The 15,464-nt window shown below is 34.3% G+C and overlaps 2 protein-coding genes across 5 annotated transcripts in view; both read left to right on the forward strand.

The window, feature by feature from the left end:
• LOC114288706 (ARM repeat superfamily protein) overlaps positions 1–5,264 on the forward strand; it is a 35,923-nt gene extending 30,659 nt beyond the window's left edge. For 3 of the 4 annotated variants that reach the window (XM_028232268.2, XM_082872808.1, XM_082872809.1), the window contains exons 28-31: positions 1,635–1,868; positions 3,070–3,594; positions 3,765–3,921; positions 4,648–5,264. In XM_028232268.2, the coding sequence (XP_028088069.2) occupies positions 1,635–1,868; positions 3,070–3,594; positions 3,765–3,921; positions 4,648–4,904 (1,173 nt within the window). In that variant the 3' untranslated portion in view covers positions 4,905–5,264. The remainder of the gene's footprint in view (positions 1–1,634; positions 1,869–3,069; positions 3,595–3,764; positions 3,922–4,647) is intronic. The other variant, XM_028232269.2, reaches the window with a different exon arrangement.
• A 1,425-nt stretch (positions 5,265–6,689) lies between these two features.
• LOC114288707 (putative magnesium transporter NIPA1) lies at positions 6,690–13,396 on the forward strand. Its single transcript, XM_028232273.2, has 9 exons — positions 6,690–7,067; positions 7,189–7,393; positions 8,430–8,486; positions 10,127–10,217; positions 10,322–10,482; positions 11,050–11,177; positions 11,285–11,422; positions 11,513–11,605; positions 12,880–13,396. Exons 2-9 carry the CDS (start codon positions 7,264–7,266, stop codon positions 13,069–13,071), a joined length of 990 nt encoding a protein of 329 aa, XP_028088074.2. The 5' UTR covers positions 6,690–7,067; positions 7,189–7,263; the 3' UTR covers positions 13,072–13,396.
• The last annotated feature ends 2,068 nt before the right edge of the window (positions 13,397–15,464 follow it).

Raw genomic sequence — 15,464 nt, forward strand, 5'->3', positions numbered from 1 at the left:
CTTTTGTGTTTGTGTGTTTGTTTTTTTTTTTTTTGTTTTTGTTTTTGTTTTTTTTTTTTTTTGTTGTGTAAAAATGTGATCGGGGAGATCCCGGCAGGAATAAAGGAGTTTGGTGTGCAGTGTTGGTTGTTGTTTTTTTTTTTTTTTTTTTTAAAGAGTGACACAAGGTTGTTCAAAGTTCAAACCTGCAGAGTGAAAAAGCCCAGAGAGAGAGAGCATTCGGGCAGAAAGAGAGCATTTGTTTTTTTATTTTATTTTATTTTTTTTTTGTAAAGGGAAATATCGTGGGGCATGTGAGTTGATTATTAGAGAGAGAGAAAGAGCTGGGAGAGAGAGTGGGTGGAAAGTGAGAGAGAATCAAAAAAGAAGAATAGGTCTGGACTAGGTGCGCAGAGAGAGAGAGAGAAGAAGTGGGGTGTGTGTGTGTGGTTATTCTTGAAAAACAGGCTGTGTGGTTATAAGAGAGAGAGAGTGTGTGGGTGTGTGAATCTCAACAAAGGAGTTGGAATATCATAGAAACCCTAGCAGAGCTCGATCCTCCACCATTAGCTAAACCACCATTGAAGTCGGTGCTCTGGTTCGAAAGAGAAGAGGAGATGAGAGAGTAGAAAATAGCGGTGATAGGAGAGATGCGGCGGTAGGGAAGGCTGTCGACGGCGGCAGATCAAAGAAGACGGTAGCGATGGAGTCTGTCGGCAGAGATGTGGCAAGCGCCAGCAAGGCCGCGGCGCTGGACAAGAGTCGCGGCGTGAGGAGAGCCGAGAAACGATTGCGGCTTGACGAGTCGCCTTCGACGCCCAGGAGGAAGCCATAGCTCAGAGCTCGTCGATGGTCGTCTGGTGACTCAGCCGGAACACCACGGCCGAGGAAGGACCGCCTGGGAAAACGTGTCCGGCTAATCAAGCCATGGAGGTGAATGATGAGTTCATCTTCTTCTTGAGTGAAGTTTCCTCTCTTTAGATCAGGTCGAAGGTAGTTTATCCATCGGAGTCTACAACTCTTTCCACATCTATGCAAACCAGCAGCTTTGGGGAGAGATCTCCAGCAGCCTTCACCATGAGCTTTGATGTAGTTGATGAGGCGTTCATCTTCTTCTTTGGTCCATGCTACTTTGTTTGTGTGTTCTTTCTCACAGCAAGGAGATCTGCCCATGGAACTTGGAAGAAAGAGAGAGAGAGAGAAAAATTGGGTTGAGGACCGGCGGGCGGCTAAGGTGAGGTTACCGCCCGCCGGTGAAGCAAAAATAGTAAGTTCTAAACCAGCTCTGATACCATGTAAAATTTGATGTATATTATTGATTGATGTTGATTGATTACAAGATTGATTTATTACAATTCCTATACAATCTATATATAGAAGAAAATGTGGTAGTAGGTGTAGTGGAGGTGATAGTGGGTTAGGTGAAGTGGAGTGTGTGGTGAAGTGGAGGTAGGTGAAGTGGAGTGTGTAGTGGAGTAGGTGAAGATAAAGATGGGAAATTCTAACACATTCTTTGTATAATTATGCAGTAGTATGAACTCTGGAATCTAATTTGAGTCATGAATAGCAAGTTGTGTGTTTGCTTTCTTTGCTTTGAAGTTGTACTATATGGGTTTTGTTTATTTGTATTTTGGCTTTAAAACATTTTTGTGTAGGTCTTGGGATTATTGGTTGAAGTAATGAGGAAAGGCTTTCAAAAACATGTCAATGGTGTGTTGCCAGTGATGAGAAGCATTTTCCAGTCTGCTATCAATGTTCTTACAAATGGACAGCTAGATCTTTCTGTTGAAGCTACAGTTCCCTTTTGGAAAGAGGCATATTACTCACTAGTCTTGTTGGAGAAGATACTGCATCAGTGCCATGATTTGTTCTTAGCAAAGGATCTTGAGGTATAAGCCTATTCATTGTATGTGTCTACGTGCATGATAATTATTTCCTTCATTTCTGTGTATATTTATTCTATATTAAAATGTTTGTAACACATGCAACATAGCATTTCAAACCTTCGTGAGAGTGAGAGCCATCATTTTTTGGGATAAGGCTGTAGGTGGGGTCGTATTGGTAGCCTGAAAACTACTTTAATTAACAAAAGAGAAGGGCTGTCTGGCATGGGGACTAATTGAAGTAATGAGCCTTCCAATATTGGGCTGGCAATTTAATTTGAACCAGTTTTGTGGGTCAGTTTGATGAGTGTAACAATTTACAATGACCTGATCACCTTGTCTTGAATCATAAATTATTGCTAAATGCATTTGCAGTACAATTCCTTGGTTAATTATAAAGTATATTTGGGCAAAATCCACTTTTCTCCTCATCCCCTGCTGTGGATTTGCCCATTTGCAGTGCACCTCCCAAACATTAAAAAATAACAAAAATTGCCTTATGTGGTTTTGGGCCCTTTTGTAGTTCACATCCTTCTTGTTAAGAATTTTGTCTAATTTGATGAAAATTGGGGCTTCGGTGAGGGGCTTTGACTGCAATGGGGGATTTGGCAAATTCTTCAATTGCGATGGATGCTTTGATATCCAGGGCTTCGACAAAGGCTGTGATTGTGTTTGCTGAAGCCTTCAATCTAGGGTTTCAATGAGGCTGGCAACAATCGCAATGACGGGTTCACTCTATCTATGATTAGTTTCATTTAATAAATTCTTTCTTTTAGGAAAAAAAAAATGTCAGAAAGAAAAACAGTTGTGTGGTGCCATGTCCCGCCTTGTCCATCACATGTTTGGAATTTGTTTTAAAAATAACAAAAATCAGATACCCTTTTTTGCTTGTCAACAACATATCTGGATGCATCCATGCCCCATTCATCTGGCACACTGATACATGACCTCATGCAATGTGTCGGTATTTCATAGTAGGTAACTAGTTGCCCCAAAAGTTTACTGGTGAATCTAACATCTCTTTAGCATGGTTTGGGTAGTTGGGCTGTCTTGGATTCTGGGGAAGTATCCTAATCCTACATAAAATCAAAAAGATCATTTGTAAACTAATTGCTAATATTTGTTACCGTTTTCCTTTCATTACTGAGTTTTTGATGGGCTTATTTTTTCTTCATTTTTTTTTTAAAATTCTAATTTTAATTTACAGGATATATGGGAAATGATTTCAGAGCTTCTGTTGCACCCGCATATGTGGTTACGTGATGTATCGAACCGCCTGGTGGCCCTATACTTTGCCTCAGTAACTGAGGCCAACAGAGAAAACCATGAAAAGTCACTAGAAACAGTTTTTCTAATGAGACCAAGTAGACTTTTTCTCATAGCTGCATCTCTCTGCTGCCAATTGAAGGCCCCACTAATTGACAACACTGCCAGCACCATAGTTACACAAAACCTCAGCTTCACAATTTGTGGAATACATTCTTTGTTAGTACCAAAGAAATGGATTGATGGCCAAAGTTTTGGGTATACCCTTGAACACGATGAGGAAGGTTGTTTCCTCAAAGCTTTTCAAAAGCTTGACTCACGAAAAGGAAGAAGTATGTTTGCATCCCTCACATCTGGTGATAATAATCAAAATGATCAAGAAAATAGTGGTCATCATCAATCTTTGCTCGTCTCTTACCTGCTGAAGAGAATGGGAAAGATTGCCCTTCAGATGGAGGCTGTTCAGGTGGGTCTGCTAGACAGTGGCTTCTCTGAGAACTGTTCTGAGTTTGCTAAGCTTATTGAGTAATATTTGTGATAATTTTATGTAATCCCAGCTTATTTCACTTCCTTTTTCGATAATGATTTTTGAAAAATTCATAATATTGTTCACGATAAATTAAACTCTTTATGCAGATGAAAATCGTTTTCAATGTTTTCAAGTCAATCACACCAAAAATCATCGACCCGGAAAAGCTTTCATCACAAACCGATTACTTCCAGGGTTATGCGTATCAAATGCTGTTACCATTGTACAAAGTTTGTGAAGGATATGCTGGCAAAGTTATTCCAGGTAAGTGTTTTATATTATAAATAGGAGTGTTGCAGCTTTTCTTATTCTTAACAGTGAATAGTTTTTGTAATAGATGCCCCAATAGTTGGGGGAAAATTTCTTCATTGCTTATAAAAGCATACTGAATTTTGATAATATTGATGAATTTCATCAAATGTGCATCAGGCAATTGACCTAATAAAGAAAAACTCGTATCTTTCAAAATCTTAAAATTCAAGGTGTGTGCGCAGGCTTTTTATTTTATTTTATATTTTACTAGTATTTTATTAAGTATGACATGGCTTGTTTGTTAGAGGTGTGATTTTAACCCTTTTTTTTTTTGAATGGAGTGTGATTTTAACTTTAGCTGTGTAGGTATCAAAAGAAACTATTTTCACTTTTTTGATTTTATATTTAATGAAATTATAAAATTACAAAATCAAAGTTGAGAACATGCTCTTTGTTTTAGTTTTCTTTATTAAATTAACATTTATAATTTTCTTTTGTTATGTTTGGATTTTGGATTTCTGGAGGAAAAAGAAAAAGTTAGGAAAAGAAATAGAGGCTAAATTATTTCTCTTTATTTTTTTTAATTTTTTGTTTTAGGGTTGGGTTAGAGCAATGAGAAGAAAATTAATTTGTAATTGCCAAAAAATCATTTTTTTTGTTTGGTTATCAATAAGAAATATGTATGTGTCATTTATCTGAATATTAATATTTGATTGATGAATTTGCTTTATATTTCAGATGATGCGAAGCAATTAGCGCAAGAGGCTCTTCAAAGTATTAGAGATACATTAGGGATGAATAATTTCATACAACTTTACAGCCAGATCAGGAAAAATCTCAAGGCAAAGAGGGAAAAAAGGAAACAGGGAGAAAAGCTGATGGCTGTGGTCAATCCAATGCGAAATGCCAAAAGGAAGCTGAGAGTTGCAGCTAAGAATCGAGCCAACAAGAAACGAAAAATAGGGACAATGAAGATGACGAAATGGATGCGTTAAAAGAGCTATAAGGTTGCCTTTCTTTGGCAGTGTAGTTGACTAAAGGCCCTTTGTTTTGGTCATGCAATCGCTTTCCCGTTTGGGGTTTTGCCTTCATCGGTTGATTTGATTTTCTTTCTCCATCCAGAACTCAGCTGCCAGAACCCGACGCAAGGATGTCTGGAAACACAGTTGAGAAGACACGGTAAATGTGATATGGGTAGTGAATTTGATGACTAGCAGAGTTCTAACCAAATGGTGTATATCATAAACTTCAATTTTGATATCTAGTTTTGGAATGAGGCAAATGCAAGATGGTATATGTTGAGTGACTGATGAAGAGAGCTGTTGGGTGTCATGTCATCTATTGTTTGTAGTTCATATATTTATGTTTATATATTGAATGGAAAGTCATGTTCAATTGAATGTTTGAATGTTCAAATTAGTAATGGAAGCTCTATTATAGTCAAAGCAATAAACAGCTGTAATTTTATTTTGCTTTGACAAAGGTCGAGTTCTGTAACATAACCCATTATGAAGTCCTTGTTTTAGGCTTCATTTGTTTCGATGTAAAATATTTTACACAAAAAAAGATGTTTTTGTTTTTCTTTTTTGCCATTTGGTTGATATTTGAAACAAAAATATTTTATTACTTAAAAGAGGAATTTTGATTAAAGAAAGTGTTATTTATGACTTTTTAGTGAATTAAGATATTTATTTGAAAACGTTAAATTTGTTGAAAAGGTAGTGAGTGAAAGTTAACTTTATAAAAATTGATTTACGGAATTTTTGAAGGTAAGTTATTTTTGGAAATATGGTGCAAAAATATTTTTCTGAAAAAATATGTTACTTAGTTTTTGTTTAATCAAATAACGGAAAATGAATAAAATACTTTCCGTGAAAGCAAACGGAGCTTTAATTAGGCATGGTTTGAAAGGTTTTTTTTTTTGAAACGGAGCTTTAATTAGGCATGGTTTGAAAGGTCTTTTTTTTGAAAGGAAAATGCTTTACAAACATTTTTTACCGATTTCTCTTATGTGTAGGTAGATGTGTTTATATAATGATACAACTTAGATAGTTGAAACAAGAATAACTAAGATAGTACGATAGAGATAACTCCATAGTTCTGGTATAGAAATTTTTTTGAAATTTGTTAATTTGTATGCCGATACTCCTGAAAATAATATAAATATAAAAGAAATTCATAAGTTGATTGCAGCCTCTATGCCGAACTTGTAGTAAGTCAAAAATATGAAATGAGCCTATTTTGCTAAGAAAAGTGAGAGAAGGAAAATATAAGATGACAAAAAGCAATTCTTTTAACCAGACAATCCGTGTAGTTGAGTGTAACGCCCTCTCCCATTGCCCTTAGCCTCTCCACCTTTGTCACAATCACTATGGTCACCTTTGGGGGTTGCATTGGAGGGTGTTTAGTGGTCTGTGGAGAAGGATGGTTGCAGAGGAGGGGTATTTTTGTCATTCAAAGTACATTGTTTAGCTTAGAAATAAATTTTTGAACAAAACATAAATTTTAACCGAGAGAAAGGTATTGAAATAGAAGCTCCCACTATTATCTTTTTTTTTTTTTGAACAAAGAAATTTGTAAGACGAAAACCAACTAAGCAAAATCAGCAGCAAGGGAAACAAAACTAAGCCTCTCTATTTTGTCAGTTCAAATACTAATTAATAAAAGTCAATTATTTAGATATTAACAATCAAACAAAATTTAATTATTCAAATATGTGAATCGAATTGAATTTTTGTTCAATTAGTAATATTTAAACAATATATTTTTGTTGGATAATTATCATCAAAACAAAAAAAGAGTGGAATGAAGTGGAGTGCCCCCATTTAAAGCCAAACGCGGGATGCGGAGGCAAGTGGCTGTGTTTAGTATTGGTTTTTGAGTCCCAAATGTAACGGACATACCGTTTGGCTTCTCTCTAATCTCTCTCTCTCTCTCCTCTCACAATTTTGCTGAGAAAATAGTCTTGCAGAGCATAGAGAAAGAGATAAATAAAAGAGAAAATTCTAATCCAAACCCAACCCATCTCTAATCAATCAATGTTGTTATGAGGGTGGCAAATCGTTAAAACCCATCTCAAATCAATCAAATGTTGACATGAGAGTGGCGAATCGTTAGCCAAATACCCATCTGTTCTGCAGAGAGCCAAGAAAAGAAAGGCATTTTCTTGATTCATATCTTTAACTATTTTCTCCCTCTGGATATTGGGTTTTTCAACATTTTTTTTATTTTTATTTTTAATGATAATATAATAAATTTGTTTGGTTGGGTTGGATGCAGGAATTGGGATGAAGGCATATTGGCTCTGCAAGATTTGATTTATTTTCTATTTCCCTCTATCTCCATTTCTCTTAAATGGGGACAATATCTTCTGATAATATTCATGGACTTGTTTTGGCTCTCACTTCCAGTATTTTTATTGGCTCTAGCTTTATCATCAAGAAGAAAGGTCTCAAAATAGCTGGTTCTAGTGGAACCAGAGCAGGTCCAATTTCATTTATTTATTTATATTTTATTTTGAACACACATATGTACATATACATACATATTAGTGGTGAGTGTACACACAATGCCTGTGCAAAGATACATAGTTTATGAATGAAGATGATGAAAACCATCGGTGTTTGTAGAGTTTTAAATTTCTGAATCAGTTTCACATGATAATTTTTAAACTTATCAATTGTTGTAGGCATTTTGAAATATGAAATAGGCGTGACGGAGAAAGTGTTCACATCAACTGACTTATACACTTTATATAATAATATAGTATAGATAGTGTGTATATGTATACATATGCCCATCAAAAGACATAGAACTACTTACATGAACGTATATGTGTGGAGATGTGTATGTAACTGCAAATATATGTGTGTGTGTGTATAAATCAATATGCATATTTGTGTATGTGTGTGTTTGCATGTGTCTGTATGTACAAATGTAAAAATTATTTAGGGGGTATTGGAAGTTAAAAATGAGTGAGTGACAAGTTCAAGTTGTAATACTCAGTCTGATGGTAATTGGCAATGACATATGGAGTTGGTTGTAATTGCTTCTCTTAGGTCTTTGTTCTCATGCTATTTTGCCTTTAATTTTTTCTTTTAACTTTTAGTGGGTAATTTACAATTAAGAGGTCGCACACATTCATATTCGACTTTTATGGATAAACAGTCAGGGTTTTGGTTTAGGCATATCCAATGTAACCATGCTCAATAGAACTAGTAAACTATGTTTTCTAATTGTTTTGGTTAATCAGAGGACCTATGTTCAAAAATACATGAAAACCAAGAGTGCGTGCGTGTGTTTTTATTTTTTATTTTTAAAAGCAGGTTTTGGGAACGTAGGTCCTCTTGAATTTTGCTCTCCCTTCCCCCGTGTCCATGTTTTATTTTGCACTTATTTGAGCTTGGGTACCTAACTTGTGTACCTTTGAAGATGTAGCAGTGTCTATACCATTAGAACATTTCTTTAGGATTTATAAATCTTTTTTGTTATTGTAACCATCATGTCGTCATTTTGTTCAGGGTCAGGAGGGTACTCATACTTGAAGGAACCTTGGTGGTGGGCTGGGATGATAACTAGTAAGTACCAATAATTTGTTCTGCTTGGCTTTAAAGCTCCTCGTTGTTGTTGTTTTGTATATTTTTTTTTTCCTGTATTTTTTTGCTTTGTGCTATTTTGAATCTTTCAGATCGTTAAAAGATTGCATTGTTAGGACATATAAATTTAATCTTTTGTTTTAAAAGATACATCAGAATGTTCTCTCTTACAGCATGAAAAATATTGTTCTTGCTTTATATTTGGCCTACCTAGCAACCTAAATCTTATGAATTTGGGTGTTTATAATAAGTTTGTCTCTTAATAAATGCTAATTCAAGAATATTTTTCTTCTTCTTCAATTCTCTTGTAAATTTCGAACAAATTGGGACTTACATTCTTAAAGCAATTTATTATTACTTTTGCTGGTGGTTAAGGTTATTATGCCTCATGGGAGTCTGACACATTATTTAGAATCTGTTGCAATTTGACAATTTGTTAGAGATGTGCTTTGTGGCTTCCTTGAAAGTAAATATATAACCATGGATAGACAAGTGTTTTGGCATCAAATGGGTTGATGGTTGAAATTTTCTCCCAGCTTTGTTCTCTTGATTAATGGTTAGGTAGAACTAGAAGCTTGATTTTAGACAGGGAGGTATTTTTTCAAGAGATCCTTTTTCCTATTCACTTTAGGTGATGTAGTTTGTCAAAATCATAAGCTTATTTCCAACATTGACAGTTAATAATGTTGATTAAAGCATATTGGTAAGTGTCATGAGCAAGTGCATGAAGAAAACTTGAATTTGAAAGCTAAGGCTCAAGATAAGAATAACTAGGTGAGAAGAGAGATGAAATGAGTTAAAATTGCAAAAATTACAATAACCGAGGGGTAGGGGTTTTGGAAAATTGGAATAATACTCTCTCTCTCTCTAAGTATCCGAAATATTCTAGTGATCATAGTTAGAATTTTGTATTATGTAGAATATAGATTATGGAAGGTTTTCTAGGAATACAAAGTTTATATCTAATTGTGACCCATTTTGTGATGTAGGACAATTTTTAGAGATTAAGGTATGGTTTGGCATCCTAAAAAAAATTCAAAAAGCCAAAAAGTTATTAAAAAGTTATCACTATTCACAAATTAAAAATATAAAAAAATTAATTTACACAATATTTTAATACAAATCAACCAGTTGACGTGACTGGTACGAACTGATGGAAGTGGGCTGTCAAAGGAAAAAAAAGAAAATTAGGTATATATTTTCATTAAATTGGAGGGTAATGTTGGGCCAGTGGAGACCCATCACGGGTCTCGTTTTAATAATCTGAACCGTTCAATGGCTAAGTTTATATGCATGACAAGTAGGCAATACATATCAATTTTTTTATTCTCAATTAGGTTTAATCACCCACACACACAAACACAAACTTTATACCAATATTCCTTTTTCTTCATTCGAAATATCAACAAAATCTAGAAGTGGGTGAATTTTGTATTACTAGAATTTGCAGATATAAGTGACAAAAAAGTGTCAATTAGAATTCCTAGATTTGACTGCAGTCATTAAGTCCTGTATTTTCTCCTTTTGGTTGTTCTTTTTCATTTTTCTAGCATTGTATGAAAACCCACTTTTCTAAGGTCATATCTCTTTTTAAATTAATACTTAGTTTTTATGATGTATAGTGATTGTTGGGGAGATAGCTAATTTTGCTGCTTATGCATATGCTCCGGCAATTCTTGTAACACCCCTGGGAGCTCTAAGTATTATTTTCAGGTATGACATCAGATAGAAGCATTTCTGTAGAATATTCAAAAGCGAAGCCTTTTGCTTCTAATAAAAGAATTATCTCTTTAATCTATACACTGCTTTCTGCACAGTGCAGTGCTAGCCCATTGCATTTTGGAGGAGAAGTTGCACATCTTCGGTGTGGTCGGATGTGTTCTTTGCTTAGTGGGCTCTACCACTATTGTTTTACATGCTCCACAGGAGAAAAATATTGACTCTGTTAGGGAAGTGTGGTACCTTGCCACTGAGCCAGGTATTTAAGAAGTGACATGTAGTTGTCGGGAACTTCTATTTTCATACACCACTTTCTTTCAGTACACACATTTTTTGGGTTTAGAAATCAACTTCCCCACAAATACTTATGCTCTACTTGGTTCATTGGAATGAGATGGATGTAATGGTCATTCAATTCTCTTATAATGGCGAACGATGAATCAATTTGTAATGTATTTTTTGTTACTTTTTTAAGTCAACCAAACATGGAAATAGACATTATGATAGAATCATTCCATTTCATTCTAATGAATCAGACACTACCTTATGGTTTGGAAATCAACTTCTAAACAAAAAACAACCATAAAATTTTATTAGAAGTTGATTTCCGAACAAAAAATGGTGTCTAAACTGAGAGAAAGTCGAGTGTGAAAATAAAAGCTCCCATAGTTGCCTGATATCTTTATATTCTACTTTATAGCCCATGCTCTTGGATGTATGTGTCAGGTTACGTAGTTTTTACAGTAGTATTCATATCTATCATCACATCCAAACGTGAACATTGATTGGTTATATAGACTGACAAACAAATTTTTGATACCAACAGGCTTCCTTGTCTACTCTGGCGTAGTTTTGGTTCTTGTTGTTGTCCTCATTTTCGTAGTTGCGCCACGTTATGGGCCCACCCATTTGATCGTTTACATTGGAATTTGCTCGCTGACAGGCTCTCTTACGGTCTGCATATTCTTTTTGAATCTTTTACACATCCAGACCATAGTTCTGTACTTGGTAGTTCTTATGCAAAGACAAGTTTTTTTTTTTTTTTTTTTTCTCTTATGTAGGTTATGAGTGTGAAAGCTGTGGGAATTGCTTTGAAGCTGACATTTTCAGGATCAAATCAATTCACCTACTTCGAGACATGGGTCTTCACCGTAGTTGTGATTGTCTGTTGTCTTTTGCAGGTGAACTATCTGAACAAGGTAATTGCCTCAAAAAGCATATATTATGGTGAATTATAGAATTCTATTTTGGAAAATGAGTAATCTTGTATTCTGGATTCATCTTTGCAGGCTCTAGACACATTTAATACTGCTGTTGTTTCTCCTTTCTACTATGTCATGTTTACAACCCTCACCATCCTAGCGAGCATGATCATGTTTAAGGTGATTCAGCGCATACTTTTCTCGTTTTCTTTGCAATTCTTTTCCTCTTTCCATGTCTTATCAATATTGTGTCTTAAGTAGGGAGATTTTATATGGTTATATATGTGCGGGAAATCCCACATCGGTCTGTGAAGGACTACTTTCCCACCTTATAAGCAGGCTGGCTCCTCTTACCTTGCATAGGCCTTTTCCCCCCAGTGGGGGAGGAACAAAACTGTGCGGTCGGAATGCCAAAGCGGAGGTCCACGTGCCTTGCACATATTGTCCGCTTTAGCATTCCAACCGCACGGTTTTGTTCCTCCCCCACTGGGGGAAAAGACCTATGCAAGGTAAGAGAGAGTAGTCCTTCAGAGACCGATGTGGGATTTCCCACACAATATACATACAGATTCTTTTTGCTTTTCTGTTGACTTGAAAGCTTTCTCTTTGCTTCACTATATATTATCATCATGTGGTTATTATGCTAAGACTTCATAGGGTTATGCAAACTGATAGATGTCCTATAAAGAAAAATATAAAAAAAATTACCTTGTCTAGTTTAACCCTGCTGATTGTAACTGCACTTACACACTATTAACATAAAAATAACTTTGCACAAAATTAGAAAAACCACATCGAATTTAATTTATACATGATGATGTGATTGTTTTGGATTCTCACATTATAAAAGTCCTGTCAAATTATCTTGTAATTTAAAAAATGCCACTGTCGCATCATTTTGGATAAGAATTTTATATAAAATCATATGTGTTTAAAATTTTTCTTAACATCATCGTGGAAATTCAATATTATCTTGAAGTTTGTGATTGATTTCGTAGTATTAATATCCAAAAATGGATTAATTTCTTATATGCTTGGGGTTTATCTTCATTTTTTTCCTTTTTCTAATACAGCTCAACCCAATATGTATTTCTCTACAATTCTTGTTTATAGTTTACTCATTCGCTTGTTTCATTAACTAAAAATGTATATGATCTATAAACAATATAACTCAGGTAAGGATTTAAAGCTGATTGTTGATGTAAACCCATTGTTATAGAAAATTCAATTTTTTCTTCCCCTAACATTCTCACACTAGTCATAGCTCTATTGTACACATCTAATTATATTGATATACCTAATTGTTTACCTTTTTATTTTCAGATCCTTCTCATTATCAGTTGCTAATATAAGAAAACGTTCTGTGAGAACAAATATGAAGTTATTTTTATTATGAGTTTCATTCTTACTTCACAGTAAGTTTTTTCACCTCTCATACATGGTAATGTATTCAGGATTGGGACTCTCAAAATGCATCACAGATTGCGACTGAATTGTGCGGGTTTGTGACTATTCTCTCTGGGACGTTTCTTCTGCACAAAACCAAGGATTTGGGAAGCAGTCCAGTTCCAAATGTGGGAAGCCCGGTATATCACACATCTCCAAACTCAAACACAAACTCGAATTCAAGACAGGCAGAGAGGTGAATGTTTTTGGCAATGATGTTCATCATCTCATTACTGCAGTTGGGAAAATTTTGAATATTAGAACAAAGGAGAAATTATGTTCTTTCCAAGGTGAAAAAAAAAAATAGAAATCGTTTCTTGGATGATAATTCGCGGATTTTGTGCTGATTAATGTAGGGACTCTTGACTTAGTTAGCAATGGTTTTTATTTTTTGTTTTTTGGTCTTTTCTTGGACACATTTTTTAGATTGTGAATATGTTGGACAGTGATCACAACATTACTGAGAAGTTTTTTTTGAAAGAAATATATGGATGTGAATGAAGAAATGGTAGTTTAGAGTTGAAATGTTGGTGCCTTGAATTATATTTTTCAATCAACCTCATGGAAATGTTGGTACATTTAATAATTGATGTTAAGAGTTCAATTCTTCTTGTTGATTTGTTGTTCCAAAAAATAAATAAATAAAATAAAAAGAAGAAACATCTTGAGTTCAAATAATTTTTTAAGAGTTGAAGTTAGGGTTTAAATTAATAAAATTAGAATCTCAAGATTTATTTTGTTATAAGAGTTAAAAAATAAAATTTCTACATAATTTTTTCAAAAATTAAAATAAAGTACTTGATGCATTAACATAGTTTAAATGCACCTTGACACTTTTTAGGGGAATGGTAATTTCTAAAAAATATTATAAATTAATGATAAATTTGATAAATTTAATTATTAATATTTATAATGTTTATTATTTATTTGTAATTATTTTTTTTATTAACACTACTTTTATTTTTTATTGACACCACTATCATGTGAATTTTTCTACTTTTTATATGAACGGTTTTTTTTTTACCAAATTTCTCTATTAGTTATAATCTGATCTGATTGAGAGGTTATTTGAGAAGTGTTAAATAAGTATATTTTTTAAAATTTTTATAAAAAAATATACAAAAAAATAGAAAGATAAAAAAAATACACTTTTTTAATGCTAGCCAAACAACCCTTTAGGCTATGTTTCTTTGGCTCTCTGGAAAGAGGGATTGAACTAATAGTCCATGAGATCTACCTAAAGAGTATTTGGTTAGTAATATGAGTGAGGAGATTAACCATGCTATTGAATTAGTAATCCTCTCATGTGGTAGGACTAACAAAGCCATGAGAAAGTTGGGATATTTTGGGTTGCCCATTTGGCCCAACACATGGATCCAGAATTGGGGGGGGGGGGGTGTTGATGGCGTTGAGAAGTTGTTCCACCTCATAGTTCCTGCAGTTTAAAAAAACTCAAACAGAACTTACGCTAAATTTGTTTCGTTAAATTTTTTTTTCCTCTCTAAATTCTGCGACGTTCACGAATAATTTGGTTTTGTTATTGGATTTCGGTTAATTTTAATAGTATGTATGTTTATGTTTTAAAAACTCAATTACAATTTTTTTTCTTACCATGTGATTAAAATGGAGCGTAAAAAAACACAAGCAGTTTAAAAATATAATCATTATGTGATCAGTTTAAAAATGCTGGTTTTGTTTTTTTTAAAAATAGTTTCCGTTTGCAAAAAATATTTGAAAATTGTAATTATTGTTGTTCCCATGTGAGTGTAGCATGCTCGATAAAAATTTCATAATTTAATGATGAGTATTTATTTTATGAAAATTCACGGACTGATTGGTAGTGACTAGCTTAGGAGTTGTTATTATTTATTATTTAGGATTATAATGTATACCATATGGTGAAAAAAATTATATATCGTTGTAGTGAAAGAAAATGTGTATATTACGAAGTGAACAAAATATTATTCTGGTGTAGAAAAATATTATATTTTTTGGTAAGAAAAATTATATTATTTCATAATTTATGTAAAAAAAAAATTGGATATATTATTACACAATTTATATTGTATTATTTTGGGAATTCCAATCCTTGGCAAGGCAACCCACGTGGGATTGCCATGCTATTGTCCTTGCCCATCTTTTCTTTCCATTTTCATTTAATTTTTGCTTGCATTTGGCAGAGGCCTTCTTTCCCTCTCTCTCCCTTTTTTTTCCTCCATTGTTGCTCACTCTTCCAGGAGCGTATAGGTAACATGGCGGATAAAGCCGGTCCTAGTAACATCAACGAAAATACACCGTTAGAGGAAGCAATTGATGAAATTACGAGGGAAATGGTGTTAGAAACTGATCACAACTTGGTAGAAGCGTGAAACATTGCAGCAACGTATTATTACAACAATTATTACAAAGTCCAGCGAAATACATCAATCTTGTCGGGACGATTATGGATGTACGAGTTGTTTAACGGCCATTGAGGCCGGTTTGAAGATGCCATCAGTATGCCCCGAGCAGTGTTCTTGTTGTTGTGCGACACTCTGCACGATTTTGGGTTGACAGTGTCGCAGCGGGAGCATGGGGTGGCGCTCGAAGAGAA

Source organism: Camellia sinensis, chromosome 6 (genome assembly GCF_055761805.1).
Source record: "Camellia sinensis isolate YWXY chromosome 6, ASM5576180v1, whole genome shotgun sequence".
In the NCBI taxonomy this organism is placed as follows: Eukaryota; Viridiplantae; Streptophyta; class Magnoliopsida; order Ericales; family Theaceae; genus Camellia; species Camellia sinensis.